The 20,580-nt window shown below is 43.8% G+C and overlaps 2 protein-coding genes across 2 annotated transcripts in view; one reads left to right on the forward strand and one right to left on the reverse strand.

Moving 5' to 3' along the window:
* The window catches only part of ugp2b (UDP-glucose pyrophosphorylase 2b), a 409,818-nt gene that overhangs the window by 66,929 nt on the left and 322,309 nt on the right, over positions 1–20,580 (forward strand). The window lies entirely within an intron of this gene.
* peli1b (pellino E3 ubiquitin protein ligase 1b) overlaps positions 1–20,580 on the reverse strand; it is a 47,230-nt gene that overhangs the window by 10,728 nt on the left and 15,922 nt on the right. The window contains exons 2-3 of the mRNA XM_078288696.1: positions 7,926–8,215; positions 935–1,064 (exon numbers count right to left, since the gene is read on the reverse strand). Of these exons, the coding sequence (XP_078144822.1) occupies positions 935–1,064; positions 7,926–8,008 (213 nt within the window). The 5' untranslated portion in view covers positions 8,009–8,215. The remainder of the gene's footprint in view (positions 1–934; positions 1,065–7,925; positions 8,216–20,580) is intronic.

The following is a 20,580-nucleotide window of genomic DNA, read 5'->3' on the forward strand; positions in this document are numbered from 1 at the left end:
CCTGTGTGTGTGTGTGTGTGTCTGTGTTCACGTGTGCGAGCGAGAGGGAGAGTGCGTGTCCGTTGAGAATCCATTAAGTACAGATGTTAAAGCGAAATGGTTCTCACACAGCACACACTCGCGCACGCACACACACCCCTTATAAAAACCCTGTTCATTTAACAGACTTTGGAGGATCTCTGCATGGCCTTATAACTGCAGATGGAAACAGACGGACATGTGCTTCCCAGGACTTTGTGAGAAAACGCTCCGTTACCTTTCACTGGACTGCTCACATTTGTTTCTCCTATAAACCCTCAGTGTGTTCCAGTTAAACGCTCAGTAAAAAACATTGTTCAAATGCCTTTTAAAACCTTGAGAGAGCCTTATACCTGCTTTGTTCTCCTTTTTCGACTTGTATTTACTCGGGGAAGGTTTGCTGAGCATGCATACTCTTTCAGCATCCTTTTCCTGTCTTGTTGGCTTGGTGCGTGTGTTTGTGTGTGTGTGTCTGTGTGTGTTTCATTGTTTGCGGTACTTTAATATCATAGTACAAAAGCAAACAAATTTTCACAATAGCTGTTTGTGGAGCAGTAAAGGCTGACTGCACCACACACTGGGTGTGTTTTATCTGCTGTATCACACATCTGCAAAGAGCATGTTTTCCAGGAAAGGAGAAAAGAATACTTATTTTCTCATTGAGGCCAGTGTGTTTTTGAAATTATCCAATAGGTTTTTAACAAGTTTCAAAGAGCCAAGGGCTATGAAACTCACCTGAAACATAAATGACCATGTAAACTTTCAGTTCAAGTAAGAAGAAGAAAAAGCGGAAATCGAAATTGCAGTTATGTGGTTTTTCTGTGACTGCAGCTCTGTGGTCCATGAGATGAGTAAAAATGTGTGTGTGTGTATGTGTGTGTGCTGGTGTGTGTGTGTATGTGTGCTGGTGTGTCACCTTGGCTGCCTGTGGGGTGCAGGCGACATGCACTGTGCTGGGTTTGACCCCATTCGACTTCGGTCTCTTACAAAGTCCAAAGCGGCTTTTACGTCTGCCTCGGTCCCCGTTGGGCAGAGAGCCATTGTACCTGCACACACACACACACACACACACACAGACACACAGACACACACAGACACAGATAAAGACACAGACAAAAACAAACACACACACAAACAAAAAACAATAGGGCATTATAGTCTGAGCAGCTGTATGATATACTGGAAAAACAGTCATTGTGGGAAATGCTTGTGGCATTTTGCTGCCCTCCCCCCATGCCCGCGAGTGTGCACACACATACACACACACACACACAAATAGCAGCCTATATTTTTCATACATGCTTTTTACAAAAGCACATAATGTCCCCATCAACAACAAAGCCCTCCAAACATAAACCCCAGAATGGCTGAGAAAATAAACACACAGAGAGACTCATTTAGCCTGATACACGGCTGAGGAAAGGAGAATAAACAGAGGCTTTCCCTCGGACAGAATGGAGTCTCTGTGACTCCCAACAACACTGTGACTGTGCTGTTTGTGTGTGTGTGTGTGTGTGTGTGTGTGTGCCTTGCTTCATATCTTAAAGTAAGAAAACATTCAACATCCCCATTTACATGGTGAATGGTGTGTGTTTGTACGCGTGTGTTCAGCCAGCAGTAGCCAAACCAGACAGAGGGTCTGAGAAGTGGCTTGAATCTGATCCGGCTTCTCTGTGATTCAGCATCTATTCCGCTTAGATTCCAGCAAGCAAGAAGTAGCAAGGAACAAAAAAAAAAGGAAATGAAAGGTATGAAAAAGAAAGCACAAGCGAGTAAGGTACACAGGGGTCTTGCTGCAGAAAAAAACACCCAAAAGCTCTGAAGAATATCGAGATATATCATGATCGATAAACATTTCTCTACATAGCGGTAGGTAATTTAGCCAAGACAATTGAGTAACGCAGGGAAAAGACATGGATTGGTACATGAGGTTATAGTAATGAAAATGATGGAAGTCACACTGTTGTCTATGCTGCATTAAGCCTGGAGCGTCTAGGTAGAGGCAGGCTTGTAGCTGGAGGGCCGCCGGTTCCAATCCCTTAATCGGCTGGGAAAACTGCGGAAACTTGAAATTTTGCACTTTTGCTCCAGTAGAGCAGCTCAGCAGCCAGTGATAAAAGACTGCGGTTATACTGGGCAGCTCTCAGGTGTGAATGTGTGCAACTGTATGAATGTTAAGCACTGCATTGCTGAAAAAGAGCATGAGCGCTCAGTCAACTTTCCCCGAGGTTAAAAGGTTTTATTCTTTATTCCACGCACGCATGTTTCAGATAAGCCTTCACCAGTGTGGAGTGGTGATCCTGGTAGCAAAACCACGGCTATAAACTTACTAACCCTAACCACATGCATAAACATCCCTCAGCTACTTTAACATTGTTGTGACACACAGAAGCCACAACCTTTACACTGCACTGTTATAACTATATTGAACCGTTATAAATGCACTGTGATAACTAGCACAGGCAAACACCGCTCAGGCACAATTTTCAGCCAATATTTGTCAGTGTTCATTTGCTAGATTTGTTGAATATCTGATTTGAATGTATCAGGTGTTGTTTTAACTATTAACTGGGACTTGACTTCAGTTAACAAGAAATCTGATATTTGGGTAATTACTCCTTTGAAAAGGTTCCCAGATCCACCAACTACCAAGCTTGACATAAAATGCTTAACTGACAGAAAGAAAAACAGATCAAATTTCCATGACCTCTCCAAAATCTTCTGAACATGTATAAATTTCTAAAACTTTCCCAAGTAAAACTTTAACTTCCAGAACCTTTCAGAAGTTTTCCATAACTGTAGGGAATCCAGTGATAAACTATACACTAGAAAATACAGCAACAATATCCAAGAGAGTACTCTTTACTCGATGGAGATGCAATCGTCAGCAGTGCTGAAACACCACTAATAGCAGAAAACATCCTCAAGTGTTTAAGACTTTTTATACAAGGGCTACAAATGGCTGTGCACTGTCTGAAAAGTTTTTAAAGTAGGAAACATACATAAGAATAAAAAACAGGAGAAAAGAAAAACATCACTGTCAATAAAGATCAGTGACCAGAATGGTTGGCATTGCAACCAGTAAAGCACAACTAGCCGTGCTTTCTGGGAAATTAGTGCCACAGACGGAGCGTGTCTTTGACCAATCAGATTCTTTGGATGTATTAAGTCCAGTAAAGACAGCGCAGGCAGGCTGTAAGGACGCCCAGCCTGCAGCTAAGTGTTTGTCTTTGATTGGTAAGAGAGCATATCCGTGGGGATCAAACAACGCTGGGAGGGTTTATAAGTAACCATGGTGAGAACAGAGCCGCGGCAACGTTTGGGGAAGAGTAACCATGGCAAGAGCGTAACCATGGTGAGGTTTAGCCTGTATCCATGGAGAGAGGGCAGGGTAGTCTGCTGGAGAAAGCTCAAAGTGTTGCTGGCAGTGAAATCCCAGCTTCCCGTGGGTAGCAGTAATGTGTGTTACTATGCGTGTGTGCGTGTGCATGTGTGTATAAACATATTCTCCAAACAATTGTGGCAGCAAGGCCAAGAGGTAGGAACAAGTTTGTGTGTGTGTGTGTGTGTACATATACTGTACGTTCTCCATACAGCGGTGCAGTGAGGCCCAGAGTGAAGAAAGTTAGTCTGTGTGGAAATTAGCAGCAAGTTAGTTTGTGTGTGTGTGTGTGTGTGTGTGTGTATGTGTGTGTATTCCTCCTACAGTAGTAAACTAAAGCCCAGTGTGCAGCAACAAGCTAGCACTTATACAGTAAGCCTATAAAATCATGAACAGGCAGGCTGTCTGGGTAATTGCTGGCTGTAGCTGAGTCACTAGTGTTGCTACCAGTCTCTCTTTACATGTGTTTGCATTACAAAGTTATTACGCTAACAGCAAAACACTGCCCAAATATGTAAATGTCAAAATGGCAAACGTAACAAAAACACAAAACAGATGTTGACGTTTGGTTCACGGGCAATGTAAAAATATGTGGTTTTGATGGGAACGGGTGCGGACCCCACTAGCATGTTCCTCTCGCTAAGCTCCGCCTCCTAGTCTATATACCGTCTTATTATTGCACAATATTGACATGACTTCACTGCTTCTGCAACACAGCTGCACTGTTGTAAAGTTGTGGACGTCGCCCTTGGGGTTCACGCCGAATATATGGATTTACAACACACACACACGCATAAAATGAATATGCGTGAACTTGCATGCGTTCACACACACACACGGATGGACACACACACAGAGCTGGATTTGAAGGAACTGGGGTGTATCCAGTGGCGTCCGGTCTGCAGCAGGCCCATGTGAAGCAGGGCTGTTTAAAAAGCCACAGTGATGTTCCACAGGCCTGTAAACAGCCCGTCTCCGTCTCTGGAGACGCTGCTGCATTCCTCCGGATTAGGCCATTAGCATCGCTGGGCTACAAACATGCTAATGTTGGAACGGGGTTAGGGAGGAGGTCAGACAACGCTGTGCTATGCGTTGATGGGGTTCCCCATTAGTAATGGTGTGTGTGCATGTAAGTGTGTGTGTGTGTGTGTGTGTGTGTGTGTGTCAGTTCTGGGTCACACAGTAGTCACAAATAATTCTTAACACTTGTTTTATCCAGCTTGGAGTACCAGATGGGTGGGGTTTACCACATCTGGGCAATTCAGACGGCACTAATATAAGTTGTCAATCATAAAAAACTACACTAAATTGACTTTCAAATAATTTGTTGTGGTTGTCTAAATTTTCTGGTCGTCATTTTTTCCTTTATTGTTCACCCATCTGTCACCAAAGCAGGCTAAAACAAATCATAAAAAGTATTTGCAAATATTATTTGACCTAGGACTGGATGGTATTATGGTATTATGATCTACTGGGATATACTGGGATAGAGGAAAGACAATGTGTATAGATTATCGCATGCTGACAACAATGACCAAATGGCTGAGTTTCCCTGACAAGAGCAAGGAAAACTGGTCTCATCTCAGTCCTGACAAGCGGGAGGGATCACAGATCGGGGTCAGTGTATTCCTCAGGGAAACCTTGACAGGACACATGGTGGATGAGAGGCACACGGCTTCGTCATAGATCAAACCTGTGACCCGTCTGTTACGGTCCGGGCTCTTTAACCCGCTAGGCCCATCCTGCCAATAACCGTTGAGTTGTTTACTTCCTACAAGTCATGACTCAACCTCATAATCTACCGACCTTGAGGAGAGGCAGGATGCTGGCAGTGCTGCATGCTCCGCAGACCGTGTGATTGATCAGTACAGTCATGTTTCAACTAGTCAACATGATCACATCGGATGCTTTATTGAACACACCTGTGGCTTTGTTTTCCAGTTATTTTCAATGGTTTGATCACAGCAGGCCCATGTCTCCTCCAAACGACGCACTCTGTGTTTTGGACACGGCGTGATTTGGGGCGCTCCAAGTTGAACATGTCTCAATTTTAGCCACGTCAATGTCAGACAGAGAATCAGAGCAATAACTTTCTCTTCCATATCCCCTTTGTTACTTAAGGTTAACTAGCTAATGCTGATTTCATAGTCACATAGCAACGAGGATGATGTTTCTCCTGCTCTCCCTGTTATTAGCGACGCTCACAGCTGCGTTTAGCGTTTCAGCAGGAGGAAAAAAGCCTCCTGTGTAATCAGAGCCTTATGTGACCTAATATCACCAAACAAAATCAAAGGCTAATGATAGTGGATAGGTTGTCCTGTATGACTTCAATGGGTAAAGCATGGCACTAATACAGCCAGGGTTAGGGGTTCAATTCCCACTGGGGCCACGCATACTCAAAAAGTATGCACTCCCACTACTATAAGGGGCTTTGGACAGAAGTGTCCAGTAGGGCTGGGCGGTAATTCAATATTATCGTTTATCGTCTTTCAGTGGAATCATATCGTGATGATGTGGTGATTTTGGGATATCGTGACACAATTCTGCTGTCTAAATTGATGATAACAAGCAAATTTTACTCAAAATGAAGTATGAAACATTTTTTAAGGAATATTATTTGAATATTTCTATTTTGTTTGACATCACACCTAACATTACCATTCAGTTCAACTGGATTTAACAAGATTTTGCATACGTGAGCCATATCGTGATATATATCGATACCGAAAAAAATCTTTGTGATTATCGTGATATTGATTTCAACCATATCGCCCAGCCCTAGTGTCCACCAAATGGCAGATGTTCTTTAATGTTAAAAACATAATGTTGATGTGTTGAAGGTTTAAACTTGCCTACAGTAGAGTGTGTGGCTACTTCCGTCTTCCAGCAAAAAGTGGCCTTTTGGACTTTAGAAAGGGGATGGCCTGACCTCGAACCAAAACATATGAGTGGAAAACGGAGAGCAAAACGGAAAAGCGGGGTTCTCCCTTGTAAAGGCATAGAACGGCCTTTTACTGCTCACTGAGTTTTTCCACTAGGGAAAATTTCCACGGTCATCTCCCAGACAATAGCGCTCCAGCACAACCCATAACAACAAACTGTGAGTCAGCTGGGAAACCAACTGTGTGTCTGTGTGAGACGTGCAGAATGTGTGTGTGTGTGTTTCTGCGTGGTATGCGTAAGAAAAAAAAGCTGTGCATGTCCCGAGTGTCTGTGTACATGTGTTTATGTGTTTGCGTGTGTGTATGGTGTAAGTGTGTGAGTGCATGTGCAGGGTGTGTATGTGTCAAGAGTCTTTCCGACATCTGCATTCCTCCGTGGAGTGGGCTGGGACGGGGAGTGGAGTGGAATAGCCCTTTGGGGAATAAACAGGAGACAGACAGAGATGAAGGAAGTCCTTCACTGTCAGTTGTTATTGGAGAGTGAGTGTGTGCATGTGTGTGTGTGTGTGTGTGTGTGTGTGCGTTTGTATGTCTTGTATGCTGAGGATGAAGGGTGGGGTGAAGGGTTTTTCCTACAGCTGAGAGCGCGGAGTGCAGTCAAAACAAATCTCTCTCTCTCTCTCTCTCACTTAGAGCTGGGGGAAGGGAAAGCCAAGGTGTGGAAGATGAGGAAAACTTTTGTCGTTAGCTGTGCTTCCAGTCGCCAAATTTGTCTCATCTCAGGATATAACGTCAGTAATGTCTATGACACCGTTATATCATTTTCACATCACGATATATCAAGCAATCTGATTGATCAAACACACAACAACGAGTTAGTCAGAGATCTTTCTTGCTTTCTCACATTTCTTATCACGTACGCATGTACCCAAAATTTCAGATGTATTTCAGACATTCTTTATTGTGCTCATGGGTACAAAATATTATATTTTGGCCACATTGCCAACCCCTGGAAGTCATTTGGACTCCCCAGTGAGCACAGGCTTGCTGGCAAATTCTTAGTCCAAATCTTTGCACACCATCCCCCAGTGTGTGTGTGTGTGTGTGTGTGTGTGTGTGTGTGTGTGTGTGACCTTCTGCGATTGGACTAAAATATCACTTGATTGTTTGTGTTGCCTTCTGGAAAAGCTCCCCCATTTTCTTGTCTGGGTCATTGCACTCTTTTACATCTCCTTGCAACATCTTGTGGTCAACTTTTCAAAATGAATCATTTGGAGGCTTGGCTTGTTAGAGGATATCTGCACCATTATTGATCGATCAAAATGACTTCTACATCCTCATATTTCCTCAGCTGACTCGATCGCTCTGGCACCAGAGCCATAGTTGTTGTTGTTCTCTGAGTTTTTGTCGCTGTTATTATGGTTTTCCCTAGGTTACGGTCTTTAATCTTCATGCACCCCCACTGCCGTGGAGTGTAAGTAAAACCAAAAGCTGCAGCGAGTATACACAAATTTGTGTGCAGCAGCATGTTCGACTGCATTTCTGTTTCGGGCAAATTCGACTTCATTGCTAGTATGCCGCTACCTTAACTGAAACTGGTGAAATCCTTATGAATCCTGACTGGACTCTCAGGAGCTGCTTACCCCAGCACAATGAGCTCTCCGTACTTCACTGGCACTTTGGTGGAGGCGGTGGTGGAGATGTTCTCCTGCTCCGGGGAGAACATTGGGCACGGCTGGCTGAGGTTTTGGAGGAGGAGGGTGAGATTCGACAGGGTGACGGGGGGGGGGCAGGAAGGGGGAAGGGAGGGGGAGGTGCTGGTCAAACGGAGCACAGGGGAGAGGAGGAGGAGGAAGGGGAAGGGTCAGCTGAGCCTCAGCTCCGCCCTCTCATGCTTCATGTGTCCGTCGTTCGCAGCGCCGCTTGTCCTGCCCTGCAGAGAGAGGAAGATAGGAGTAAGATTAGTTTGTTGTCCAATTTACACAAGGTAAACACCAGGTTTTAATTTCTTGATGGAATTTGATGATTCTGGTCTGTGTCAATAGAAACGCTCACAGACAGTCCAACCATTATCACAGCTCTTAGTCACAGGCAGTTTCAAACAAGGTCATCAGCGCCCAGTGGAAAAAATGGTAGAAAAACAAATGAACCACAATGGGGTTTTTCTAAAGCCCTATAGTCAGTTCTTCCCTGCCTTACATTGCAAGCAAGACACTCTTATCCAGAGTGACTTTAAATGAGTGAACCGCCAGTCAGGGTTTTGCTCATAGGCCGGTGTTTCCCACACATAGACTTTACTTGGGTGGGCCGCCCAGGTATATTAACGGCCGCCAAAGTATATTTGGTGACCCATTTTAGCATTTTTTTTTTTTTATCCGTCCAAGAGAACGACGCCATCCGCGATCGATTAACTAGTGGACAATCTCCCCTCGCTCTACCCCTCCAGGGTTTCCCAGACATAGAAAACTTTGTGGCAGGCCACCACAATATCAGCACTGACCGCCACAAATTTTCTTTTTTTTCACTATTTAATCGTAGAACTGCGTGTAGCGCATTGATTCGCTCAGCCCCTAATTGCTCCACGCGATCTCTCTCTCTCTCTCTCGCTCTCTCTCTCTGTTGCTTGGTCTCTCTCTCTCTGTTGCTCAGTCTCTGTCTCTCTCTCTCTCTCTCTCTCTCACTCGCTCTCTCACCGGACCCGTCTGTTCGCCTCCCACTGCACATGCATGAGGGATATTTTTTTTCCATGCCAAGAAGACGGCCGACTGAATTCCCGAAAAGAAGAACTAACAGTTAACGTTACTCGGAATACAGCTGAGTTTCCGAGATTAGCACGCTGTATAGCCTAGCTGCTAGTCAGTATCCACTGAGTGGACCAATAACGTTAATATTAACTTTTTAACTGTGACTCTGAATGTTTGCTCCCTCAATCCAGATTAATATTGAAAAATATTTTCAAAGAAGGAAAAGGACTGGTCCTGAGGAGGAGCAGGACAGTCTGGACCAGAGGAGCTACTGAGCAGTAAAACAGAGTAGATAATAATGTTAAAGGCTGTAATGTAACGATGTAAAGATACAGGAGAGACTGACAGCACAGAGAGATGCAGCAGGGCAGAGGGGCAGAAAAGCAGATTTCTCTGTAAAAGGAGTCTCATTTCTATTCTTCACCTTGTAGACAAAAGCAAGCAACAAACAGAACAGTGTAGCACTGTTTATATTTTTAAGTTATGTTATCTTTGACACAAAGTACTTTAGATATATACAGGTTAGTTATTTGTTTAACAAATGGAACTATTTATAATGGAGTACATTAGATAATTTTTCAGCCATCCAGGTAATGGGATCCTTTATTGATATTAGCCTATATATTGACAATATAAGAGAATACAAGAATAAAAAGGCACTCAAACCCCCCCGTTGCCAACCCACCTACCACAAATACATTCGAATTCTGTGGGAAACACTGCATAGGCACTTCAAAAGGACACACTGAATATGTTTACACCCACACTAATAATTCAATCACACGATTAAGGCAGCATACTTGACTAATGAAACTGTCATGTGAATGCCTTTATCTGATTATCTTAAATGGAGTAAGGTCATAATCAGAGTAAGCATAACCCAGTTAACACACCTAGTTTTCTGCTCAATCTTTCAATTTATTAGAGCATGTGAACGCCTTTGATGTCTTTCAGCTTTTTAAAACTAAATGTCGGTCATCAGATGCAGCGACCCAGATGTTGTATTTACAAAGCACGCAGCACGGTGCCGTGCAGCGGAGTGACGAACGGTAGACCGATTATTAGGGCTGGGGGCGATTTGGTTGAAATCAATATCACAATCTTAGAGATTGTTTTTGATATCAATATGGCTCACGTTTGCAAAATTCCATGTTAAATAATCAAATGAATGCTCATCCCACTGAACCGCATGGTAATGTTAAAGTAAAAAAAAATGTCAAACAAAACAGAAATTTTCAAATAATATTCCTTAAAATGTCCTTATACCTCATTTTGTCCGAGTTCTTAAATACAATTTGCTTGTTATCAATTTAGACAGCAGAATTGTGTGTAACAACATCCCAAAATCACCATATTATCACGATTTGATTCCACTGAAAGACGATAAACGATAATATTGAATTATCGCCCAGCCCTACCGATTTTCAAATGATTCCATGTAAACCGGGTTATTCAGAGAAATCATGTTACTGACTGACTCAATACTCACTGACTGTTGCGGGGATCAGACCTGTGACCTTCTGGTTGTGCGACGGTTTCTCAAAACACTACAGCACTCTGTCGCCTTTGGTGCGACTACTGTCCCATTTGAGAGAAACTGAAGTAGTTTTCAAGGTTTCATGTAGGCTATACAGGTACAAATGGAAAAACACGACCGCACACCCACACACACATTTCAAGCTCCCAAAGCTTTATTACAACGTTTTCGAACAGCGCGGCCTTCATTATAACATGACGGACATGACTAAGTCAGGTCGGCTGTGTGTGTGACCTGTTCTTCTTGCAGGCTGAGGTGGGTGTCAGTAAATGCTGACTTCAAGTACAAGTGACTCAAATACATACACACACATACACTCGCAAACACACACACACACAGCTCTCGAAAGTACACAGGAAGTCAGAGAGAAAGAGAGCATGTGAGAAAAGGAGAGGATGGACTTCCTGTCCCGGGCGAGCTGAGGAGCATCCCGTGCAGATGCGACATCACGGGTTCGAGTTTGACTTTTCACGACCTCTCTCATATGTCACCATCCTCTCCCACCCACTGCACACTGTACAAAAAAGCAGAACAGAAATATGCCATAGATACAAATCTTAAAAAAAAATTTAAAAAAAGAGAGAGAGGGTTTAAAAGAAACGTGAACATCCTCTCTTCACACTTGCAGGCAGTCCTTCCTTCTCAAATGAAGCAGAATGTTCCTCCTACAATTCCCAGAGTGCCTCTTTGCCGAGAGAACGAACAACCACACATGAATAATGCATGGGAAGTAGAGTGTTTTGATGTTGGGTGTGTGTGTGGGTGTGGAGGGTGGGATGGGTGGGGGCTTTGTTCCCCATCACTCTCACTGAGCATAGATCAGTGGAACGGCAGGAAGGCTGATACGCTCCCACCGGACTGAGTGGGAGAAGTTCAGACGGAGGTCTTCCAAGTAAATATCACAGTCAGACCGGAGCGTTGTTCAGTACGGGGCCTGAGGCGGCGTTCAGAGCATTTGTGATACGTCAAAAAAACCAGACTACACCCCATGTATTTCAATGAGACCTATGCGTGAACGGGTTACATGGAGTGACGGAGTGCAGTGCGTGAAAAATATCGCAGCCCAGTCCGTCCAAGAAGTTGAAACTAATTGACCTTTCGGCAGAGCGCAGATAAAAATCATCCGCTGACAACCAAAGAAACATGTACACACTGCTTCAAAAGGTTTCGAGAAACACCCACAACAAAGCAACCTAGGTGGTTTCAACGCATGGTTTGATGGATGCCAAATGTCCCGTGGGAACACGTGTAACATTTGTCGAGATGCCTCCGTGCCCAGCCAACATTTCAAACAGTCATTTACTGGATGTCTAGCGAAGACGTTGAAACATTGTTTTTTTTGTTTTTTTTCAGACTGTAATCCTTTCATCACCATTGTCTGAATGGATTTCAAATGCATTGCAATAAGCCCAATTGTTGTTAAAGGAATAGTTCACCCAAATATGAAAATTCAGTCATTTTCTACTCATCCCCATCCCAGTAGAAAATCGGGTGAAGTTTGTTAGTCCATACAACAGTCCCGGAGATCCCCGGAAGAAGTACATTGCAGCTTTCTCCAAAACAACTGAAGTTGCTGGAGACCTGTCTTCAGACCAAGCTTCAGACTTCAAAAAATGACGGAAAATAACCATAAAATGGCTCCATGCAGCTCATCCAGCAAACTCCAAGTCTCTTGAAGCCAACAGATCCCAAAGTGACTTGAAAAGACCGACATTTACACCATTACTTAGCTGAAATCATCACTCTAGCTGTGGTGTGATGCAAGTTTGGCTTATGTCAAACACGCCTAAATTATATTTAACGCATTCCATTTAAAACGTTTTGGGCAAGTTCTTTATATCTTTGTTATGTCTTTTATGTTGCAATTTCGAATTGGGTTCGATCAAAAGTTAATTAGTGTTCACCTTGGACACGTCAGCGAGCTTGGACACTTGCTCGTTAGGGTTTTGCACATAGGCAGGTATAAACAATCAGACACAGGCCCAAGATGGATAGCGTATACAGGCTTTACAAATGCACACCTCGGCTTTCAGTGGCAGTTTTCTCAAGATTACACACATACTGTACATACCTAGGCTGAATATAAAAGGGTGGTATTTATAGTCTACTGTCAATACTCTGTTCTGTTCCCTTTGAAGTGTATGTGAGGTGCTGTAGGTGTACCATGTGTGTCAGTATGTACTGCGAAACTCAATATGCTGTCAATATTTCTCCATATAAATGTTTCCAAGATAAATTCCTGTTATTGTACTTGCCGATTAATCTGACTCTGATTCTATTAATAGTCAGTGTGTTGACAGGAAACGGGAGCCTTCGCTTTTCACTGGTGTCCCGCCCCCAAAACACACGGTGCCAATCACTCTGACCAATCTGTCAATCACACCTCCATCGCACAAACTTGGTGGAGTCTACAAGGAAGCCACCTCTTTGCACTCGGTGTGCACACAGACACTGAGGCACAGCCACACACACACACACTATCAACCACTTTACATACACACACACACACACACTCTACCACTGTCTACTCAGAAACAGGAAGTTTGTCTGGCAGAAAGAAAACATAATACCCTTTTATACAGAGTGTAGTGGCATTTTCCTGGAAAGTCTTCACAGAAAAACACTTCTGTACCTCAATGTGTGAAAGAGAGGTAGAGAGAGACTCATATCAGAGGATGAAACTAACATTTGTCCACCAGCCACAGCGGCTGATGCATCTCAAACCAGCCACTTTCAACATTTTACCAGCCAACTTGATTTTTTAGAACAGAACAGGACCTCCGTCACAGTCAGGTTACCTGGCAAAATGGCTGGTAAAGTAGAGAATTTCAGAAATGTAACCAACAAAACAGCTGAATTGTTTTAGGCATAATCTCATATATCCCAAAACGGTAAACAGTCTTGCAGAAATTGTTTTGGTCTGACGGTTATTGAGAATTAATGAGTTTGAATTTGTCCCTCAACTTATTTCATTGTGTAGTGTTACATACAGCTTGGCAAAATGAAAACATGCCGTAGCCAAAAGACTCCTAGAGGGATATTGGTAGGAAAATAAAGGAATAGGACATTTCAGGAATTCAAAGACAAAGCCTGGAGCAAAAATCAATTATTAGAGAATCAGTTAGCCTGAATGCCATGACAAAATAAAGCTTGGATGTCTTATGTCTTATCACCTTTAACTTCCACTACATTACTGAGCAATGATGTCAAGCGGAGAGTTGCAGGTTCATACATGGGTGTCCTGGTGGTTAGAGACAATGCCCCGTAACTGAAAGGTTAGCCTACATGTTCAAACCCCAAACAGCTGATTTACTGAGATTTTCGACCATAAGCTCTTCATCAGGGCAAGAAGAAGAAATCACACAGTGACACCTTGAGTGACGTATCTGTTTCACCTGCCGATGACTTCCTCCCGGTGTGTTAACTCACTTAGCGGATCTATATTCAGTTTTTCACACCAGCACTTCAGTAAAGCTCCATGAACTGTAAACGGCTTCTAACAGAGCTCATCACACACACAGCGAGAGGGAGAGAGAAGAGGGTGGAGGTGAAACGAGGAATAATAAGTGAAAGGGGGAACAGATCTTTTTATTAGTCCCAAGGGAATTTGTCTTGAAGGCAGCGCAAGAAAAAACAAACCAGATGGAGCAAACACAGTGCTTAGTCAACGCAGAAATCACACCGCGGTTCATCCGTTCGTAACGTATTTAAGTTACACAAGCAGTTCATTTACTTCCTCCAGTAACCCCGTATTGACGTTTCTAAACAGATTTCAGCAGGCGAACGCTAAGCGGTAGGAACAAGGTTGTGAATCTTTTTGGTTTTATTGACGGAAGACGGTAAAAATGGCCTTGGGGAAGGATGGTTTATTCTGCATGGAGGCAAAAAAATAAAGCAAAACGGAAGACGTGGAAGAGCGAGCAGGGGGAATGGGGAGGTGGAGACGGGTGTGTTCAAACTGCAAAACTGGATGCAAGCCTGAGCCACACCTGCTCCCCTGACAAGAGGTTAATCGCAGGTTCTCACACACACACACACACACAAACACACACACAAACACACGCAGCATCGGAGGTGCATATTAAAACAGTATGTTGTGTGCATGTAAAACACCCCGTTTGCACACAGTTGCATCGGGGGAACATTTGGCTGACTTGCCAGCGATTGATTTTTCCCTATGGATCCAGAGTCTGAAGACCAAATGAAAAATAGGTGCGAGTGCTGTGGGTCATGTTATTGAACACGTGTCCAGAGTGCTGAATTACCTTCCCCGTCTCTACTCTACTCTACTCTGTTCCCCAAGTTCCCTCTCACACAGGCTTCGATCACCAACACCCTTTCCTCTTTCTTTCTCCTGTGAAGTTCAGGGCCGTTAATTCACTAAACCCCAAGATATGGCAAAGTGCCACGCATATAATAGCATTTGTCACTAAAACTTCGAAACCCGCTTATATCGACTAGATCTCTGCACGGGGACAAGTGGACCAATTACGGATGACTGCCAGGATATTAGCTTATTTGGTTAATGTAAAAAAAAACGCACAAAAAAAAAAGAAGGGTTCGTCAAAGCTTCTATGATTAGGGGGTTGTTCTACATATAAAAAAAATAACGTAATGACTAAAAACGTTCTGCTTTGTTAGAATAAAAATGGCACATCCGAATAAAGGGCCCAGTTATTTTTATACTATACAATACTTTTATACTATATATACTATTTGGAACATTTCATGCGTTCTTCAAAGAACCTATAAAGGTTTTCATAGGGGACCTTTCTTAAAAGGTTCTTTACATCACCAACAAGGGTTCTGCTATGGTACAAGTCTGAAGAACCATTTTCTGGTACTATATAGAACCCTTTTTGGTTAAGAGTGCATGTCACCAAACTATCTTGCTACGCACAGAGCTTAAAGGGAATGCTGATTCTGAAAATGTTCCTTCCAATGTGACTTCCAAATAGATTTCTGGCAATTTTTGCTCTCGATTATCATGATAATGAAGGTGAAAATGAAATGAGACAAAAACTAGAAGCTCAAATTTATACTCCCTTAGGCTAGGGTATGGCAAGTGCCAAACCTTGCCATATCTAAAAGACAGCCATGGTGTAGCTCAGTTGTTAGAGCAAGGCACTCACAAGCAAGGGTGGACGTTTCAATTTCTACTAGGACCACCCATGCTATAAAAATGTAAGCACTCGCAGTACTGTAAGGCACTTTGGATGAAGGTGTTGACCAAATGGAGTACACTTACACACACACACAGACAATTGTGTGTCCCCCCATCTCTCTCTCAATCCATTTTCCCCCTGACAGGTGTGGCCAGTCAGTCGAGTAATGTTCTGCCCTGATGAGTTGCCTGTCCTTCCTTTCTTCCTTCCCTGCCTCACTCATTTCCTGCTTTTCACCCCCTCCATACCATTCCTCCCTCCTCATTCCTACCTGTTGCCATGGGAGACCAGCTGTTTGTCTAAGTGTGTGTGTGTGTGTGTGTGTGTGTGTATTTGAAAGAGAGAGAGAGAGATAGGTTCATCATGGGGACCAAAGTGCAAAAAAATGTTTCACTACACCCAGGGCATGCTTCCCTCGCACACTGTGTCCATGTGTATTTTGTGCATTTGTGTAAGTCTACTGCATGTGTATTACATATGGGTGTGTGTATATTGTTTGACTGTGTATTGTGTGTGTGTGAGTGTGTGAGTGAGAGAGTGAGAGAGAGGGAGAGAGAGAGAGAGAGTGAGTGTGTGTGTGTGTGTATGTCTGATCCTGACTAAGCTCTCAGCCTCGGCAACTCTGCATGACACAGAGCTCGGTGTGGCCGCTTGCCAACTGCTGCTTAGCTACCGAGACACACAGTCCTACAACAATAGATCCGGAGCTGGGTGCGAGCGGCCCGGGCGAGCTGGGGTCGCGGCTTGTGACGGACGCGCTGCTGACAGCAGGAGTAGCAGCCTCACACTTATCAGAGCGCTCGTAAAACTCTGCTGCCAGGCGGCACGGACGACACCTGCCATTTCCACCGGTTGCCAACAGAACGCGACAGATGACACAAACAAAAGTACAGGCAGACACACAGAGAGAGAAACACAAACACACACACACACACATTTCATATGAACATGGAAGAAAACAGCTTAGGGGAACAGCTGCAGTTCTCCTTTTGAGTGCATTGCCGGCGGAGCTTCAGTGTGCTACCAGCGAAATTGTCCTAGTTTAGCACTTTCCAAAGAGCAACACATAGCCATGCCCTAGGAAATGGAGCCTGCGTCAATCCACCGTGTCATTTCCCTGAGTTATAATAGAGTTCTCAGCAAGGTTTGAGTCCTGGACAATGGGGTCATGTTGGGTTAGAAGGTGGGACCTGCTGGAAAAGGCTGGCATCAGGTGAGTCAAAGGGTGACACACTTTCAGGTTCACAAGGCACGGCTCTGTGGAAAACCACGATTTAACCTCAGGCAGCGTTTCTCGGCTGGTGGGTCAGGACCCAAAAGTGGGTCATGAGATACTCTGACAGGGCCATGGACAAAGAGGAACCCAGAGAGGGGAATATTGTGTTACCCAATCAAGTCCACTTCATGACCGAGGCAAAATTTAGGTCCTGATACATAAGCAGCCTAAGGCCTTAAGCTAATGGTACAAGTGACAACACCGAAGAACACCTGACACCTGCAAAAATAAGACTGTATATAGTTGGCAATAATTTACTGCACAATTTAGTCATTGAAGGATGTTTAGCCCCCCCAACTTGGTCAACCTTCGACCAAGTAGTTCCAATGAGATTAAAAAACGTAATTTCCAAGAGAGACGTGGCCAAGGAAGCAGTCAATGACAAAGTGCAAAGGATGATTTGTTATTGGGCTAGAACAATTTGAGACTGGAAATCACTAGCAGCAAACCGAAGACGATCTCAAGACAAGTTTAGCGATGTAGTGCTTTTGGCAAACAGGATTGCCACAAAGTGCTTTACAGGAAACACTCACAAAAACAGACCAAAAAGGAAAACACGAGATAGACAAAAGTAGAATCACAAACTTCAGCAAATGGGGCCAGACCTTGAGAGAGCAGAAAAACACACATCAGACACCAGGTCAGGCAAGGAGAGGAGAGGCTGATTAGGCTGAAAAGAAAACCAGGGCCTCAGTTTGAGCGGCGACTTTTTTCCTCCGTGTTGGCTAGCTGCCCAGCGCTAGGACAGCATCTACTGGGCAGTGGTAGTGATACTCCCCGCGGTAAAGTGGGTCATCAGATCAATAAATAATAACAGGTACAGGAGTGAGTGAGTTGTGACCGAGAGGGGATGGAGAATCTCTGGTTTGCTAGACACACGGGACAGATATATGGATTGAAAGAGCGTCCATCGTTTTGTGAAATGTCAATAAAAACTGGACGTCCTCTTTAGGGCTAAGCAATTAATGGTATATCATAATTTTTTGTTTTTTGTTAATATTAATACTGAAACATATTTCCTTTGGAATGCTTGCTTTTGTTAAAAACAATCAAGATGTTGTCATGCCAAAAGTGCAGTAATCATCAAGAGCATCATCAAAAGCCCATGGTCAACAATTTGATTATCATGATGAAAATATCTAGCAAAATAATCAGAATTATCATTTAATCTTTAACATTTGAATAGCAGGTTTGTAGCAAATCACCGGTTGAAAACTAATCCATTTGGTTTGGTTTCTTGCACTTCCGGTCCTTCACAAAACAAGGAAACATGGGAAATGAAGAGATGGGTTTTTTTTTGTAATTTGATCATTGGAATATTAGAATTCCACACATTTCTGCAAAATGATCGATTATCTCCAAAATGTGTTTAAAGACATTAAAGTGAAGAGCTACTGATCTACTGCCTGCTAGTAGACGACTTTTTGTGCAGTCGTGTTTGCAAAGATGCAGACAACTAAAAGCCAACAAAATGTAGGCCAAAGTTAATGACATCAGTTGTGTTAGTGTGTGTATCTGCATGTGTGAAAATGAAGAAGCGAGGGGAGGAGGAAAAATAAGCTTATCTTATTACTTGTGGCTGCTGTGATCTTTGTCACAACCCTTGTCGAGAAGGTCATCAGATACCTAATCAGCCCATATAGCTGGCTCTCACTGCATCCTCAAACACTCTGAGGGTTTCAGAGTCTTTCACACCCTTCATGTTCCCTGTGAGCGGGCTGATAGCGAGAGGCTTCGACCCCCCAGCTGTTCCATGCTGAGCAGCAGAAATCACAAGTGTTCTTCAAAAGCTCACAGCAGCCCTTCTCCAAAAACAGCAAGTCTCTCACCGCCTTCCCTCCTCCTCAGCGCTCGGTCTTTTCATCTCTGCGTCCCTTGCGACGAACGGCTTGTTCCGTTTATTGCGAATAGATGGGTGATGGGGGTGGGGGGGCGGGGCTCACACATTTTGGCTAAACAGTTGGTTTTATGTGTAATGGCACACATGCCATCAGATATATGTTGTACTGTTTTCTTTAATGTGAAAACAATTTTTTTTCCATCTTCATGCCTGAGGCTCACTTGAAAGGGAGGTGCTCATTTCTAAGCAACTATCCCACTTAGTTAAAAAGTGGGCCGATTAGTTGTAGGCCTTAAGCCAAACCTGCTACCAAAGAGACAGAGAAATATTTTCTCTAATAACATTGGGTTATGGCTGCTAATGGCAAGATTATGTCTTGAAATATACTATTGACATTCCTTGACAACCTAAACAGAACTGAGAAAGGCTACGGAAAATGCACACCTATATTTTGAGGTGCTTGCCTACTGCATGATACATAAGGAGGTCTTCTGACTGAAACGTATGCTTTAACTTTATTAGATTCAACATAACCACAAAAAGGCTTGGTCTAACTCTGGTTGGCCAGACGGAGAAGTCTCACAGAACAGATTAATGGTCAAACTGGCACAGGACGTTGCCAGCTGTGAGAGACACTGGCGTTTAGCAGCCAGGACCAGCAAATCTGCAACCGGATGGGGTAGTTAGTGGGGAGACCATCATTCAACTGGAAGGCCCGGGTTCAAGGCCCCTTAACAGCAAGCATCCGCCCTGCTGAAGTGTCCTGGAGCAAGACTCTGTATCCGTAACCATGGGTGCTATTCTGAAGCCAACCCTGCACTCTGACCTTCTGTGGAGGGCCGTAAAAGTGATTAAAGAATTTCTATTTTCGGGATCAACAGCAAGAGCATCAAGAGCATGTACTATTACAAGTCTGCAGAACAAACGCACGAACAAACACACACACACACACACACACACACACACACACATCCTGTGTGCTCTACCCAAGCACCTAATAAAAATCCACTTACAATAAAAAAAATTGGAACGCTAGTGCAGCACGACCTAAGAGACTCTTTCCTATTTATTTAGGAGACGAGGAAGGCCTGACTACAGGAAACATGATATTACTGTATTTTAGCCGCGACAAGAGGGAGTGGGTATTAATTTCCAGTACAACTTACAAAATGCTTGGAAGGAAAAAAAATGCCTTTGATGCTCACTTGAAGAGATGGCACGCGACATGTTTCTGTGTTACCTTCCCTTTTTGGTAACGCCAGTGTCAAACCTGCTCCCGCCCACCCTTCCTTCCTTCCTCTGACATCCAAGCCAGGTTTCTATGTTTCTAGGCGCTCGTCCAGGTTTAATAGCATAAAGGATAGTTACATCAGTTCCTGTGTATCGGTAAAGTGGCACACTGACGAGCCCAACCCAAGGGATTACTCTGTATAAATAACGCCATATCAAAATGTACAGGGAGCGCCAGCATTCAAAAGGTAAATTACAACAGTAAGACGCCACCTTTGGCAAAGAGACTCGGAGAGAGCCTGCAGACATGACTTCAGCAGCGAGAGACTGTGCGTATTAGACAGCTGTGTCGCTGCTAGCTGCACAGGCAACAAAGGGATTTCAGTGTTTCACAATGAAGATGGTTTACTCACAAGGCAGCAGTCCCAGACGAGACGCCCATGTCTCATCGCTGGTACAGTCGAGAATTGTCTTGCTGCGTATATATAGCTGCTAGTAATTAAGTC

This window comes from Centroberyx gerrardi, chromosome 15, assembly GCF_048128805.1.
Source record: "Centroberyx gerrardi isolate f3 chromosome 15, fCenGer3.hap1.cur.20231027, whole genome shotgun sequence".
In the NCBI taxonomy this organism is placed as follows: domain Eukaryota; kingdom Metazoa; phylum Chordata; class Actinopteri; order Beryciformes; family Berycidae; genus Centroberyx; species Centroberyx gerrardi.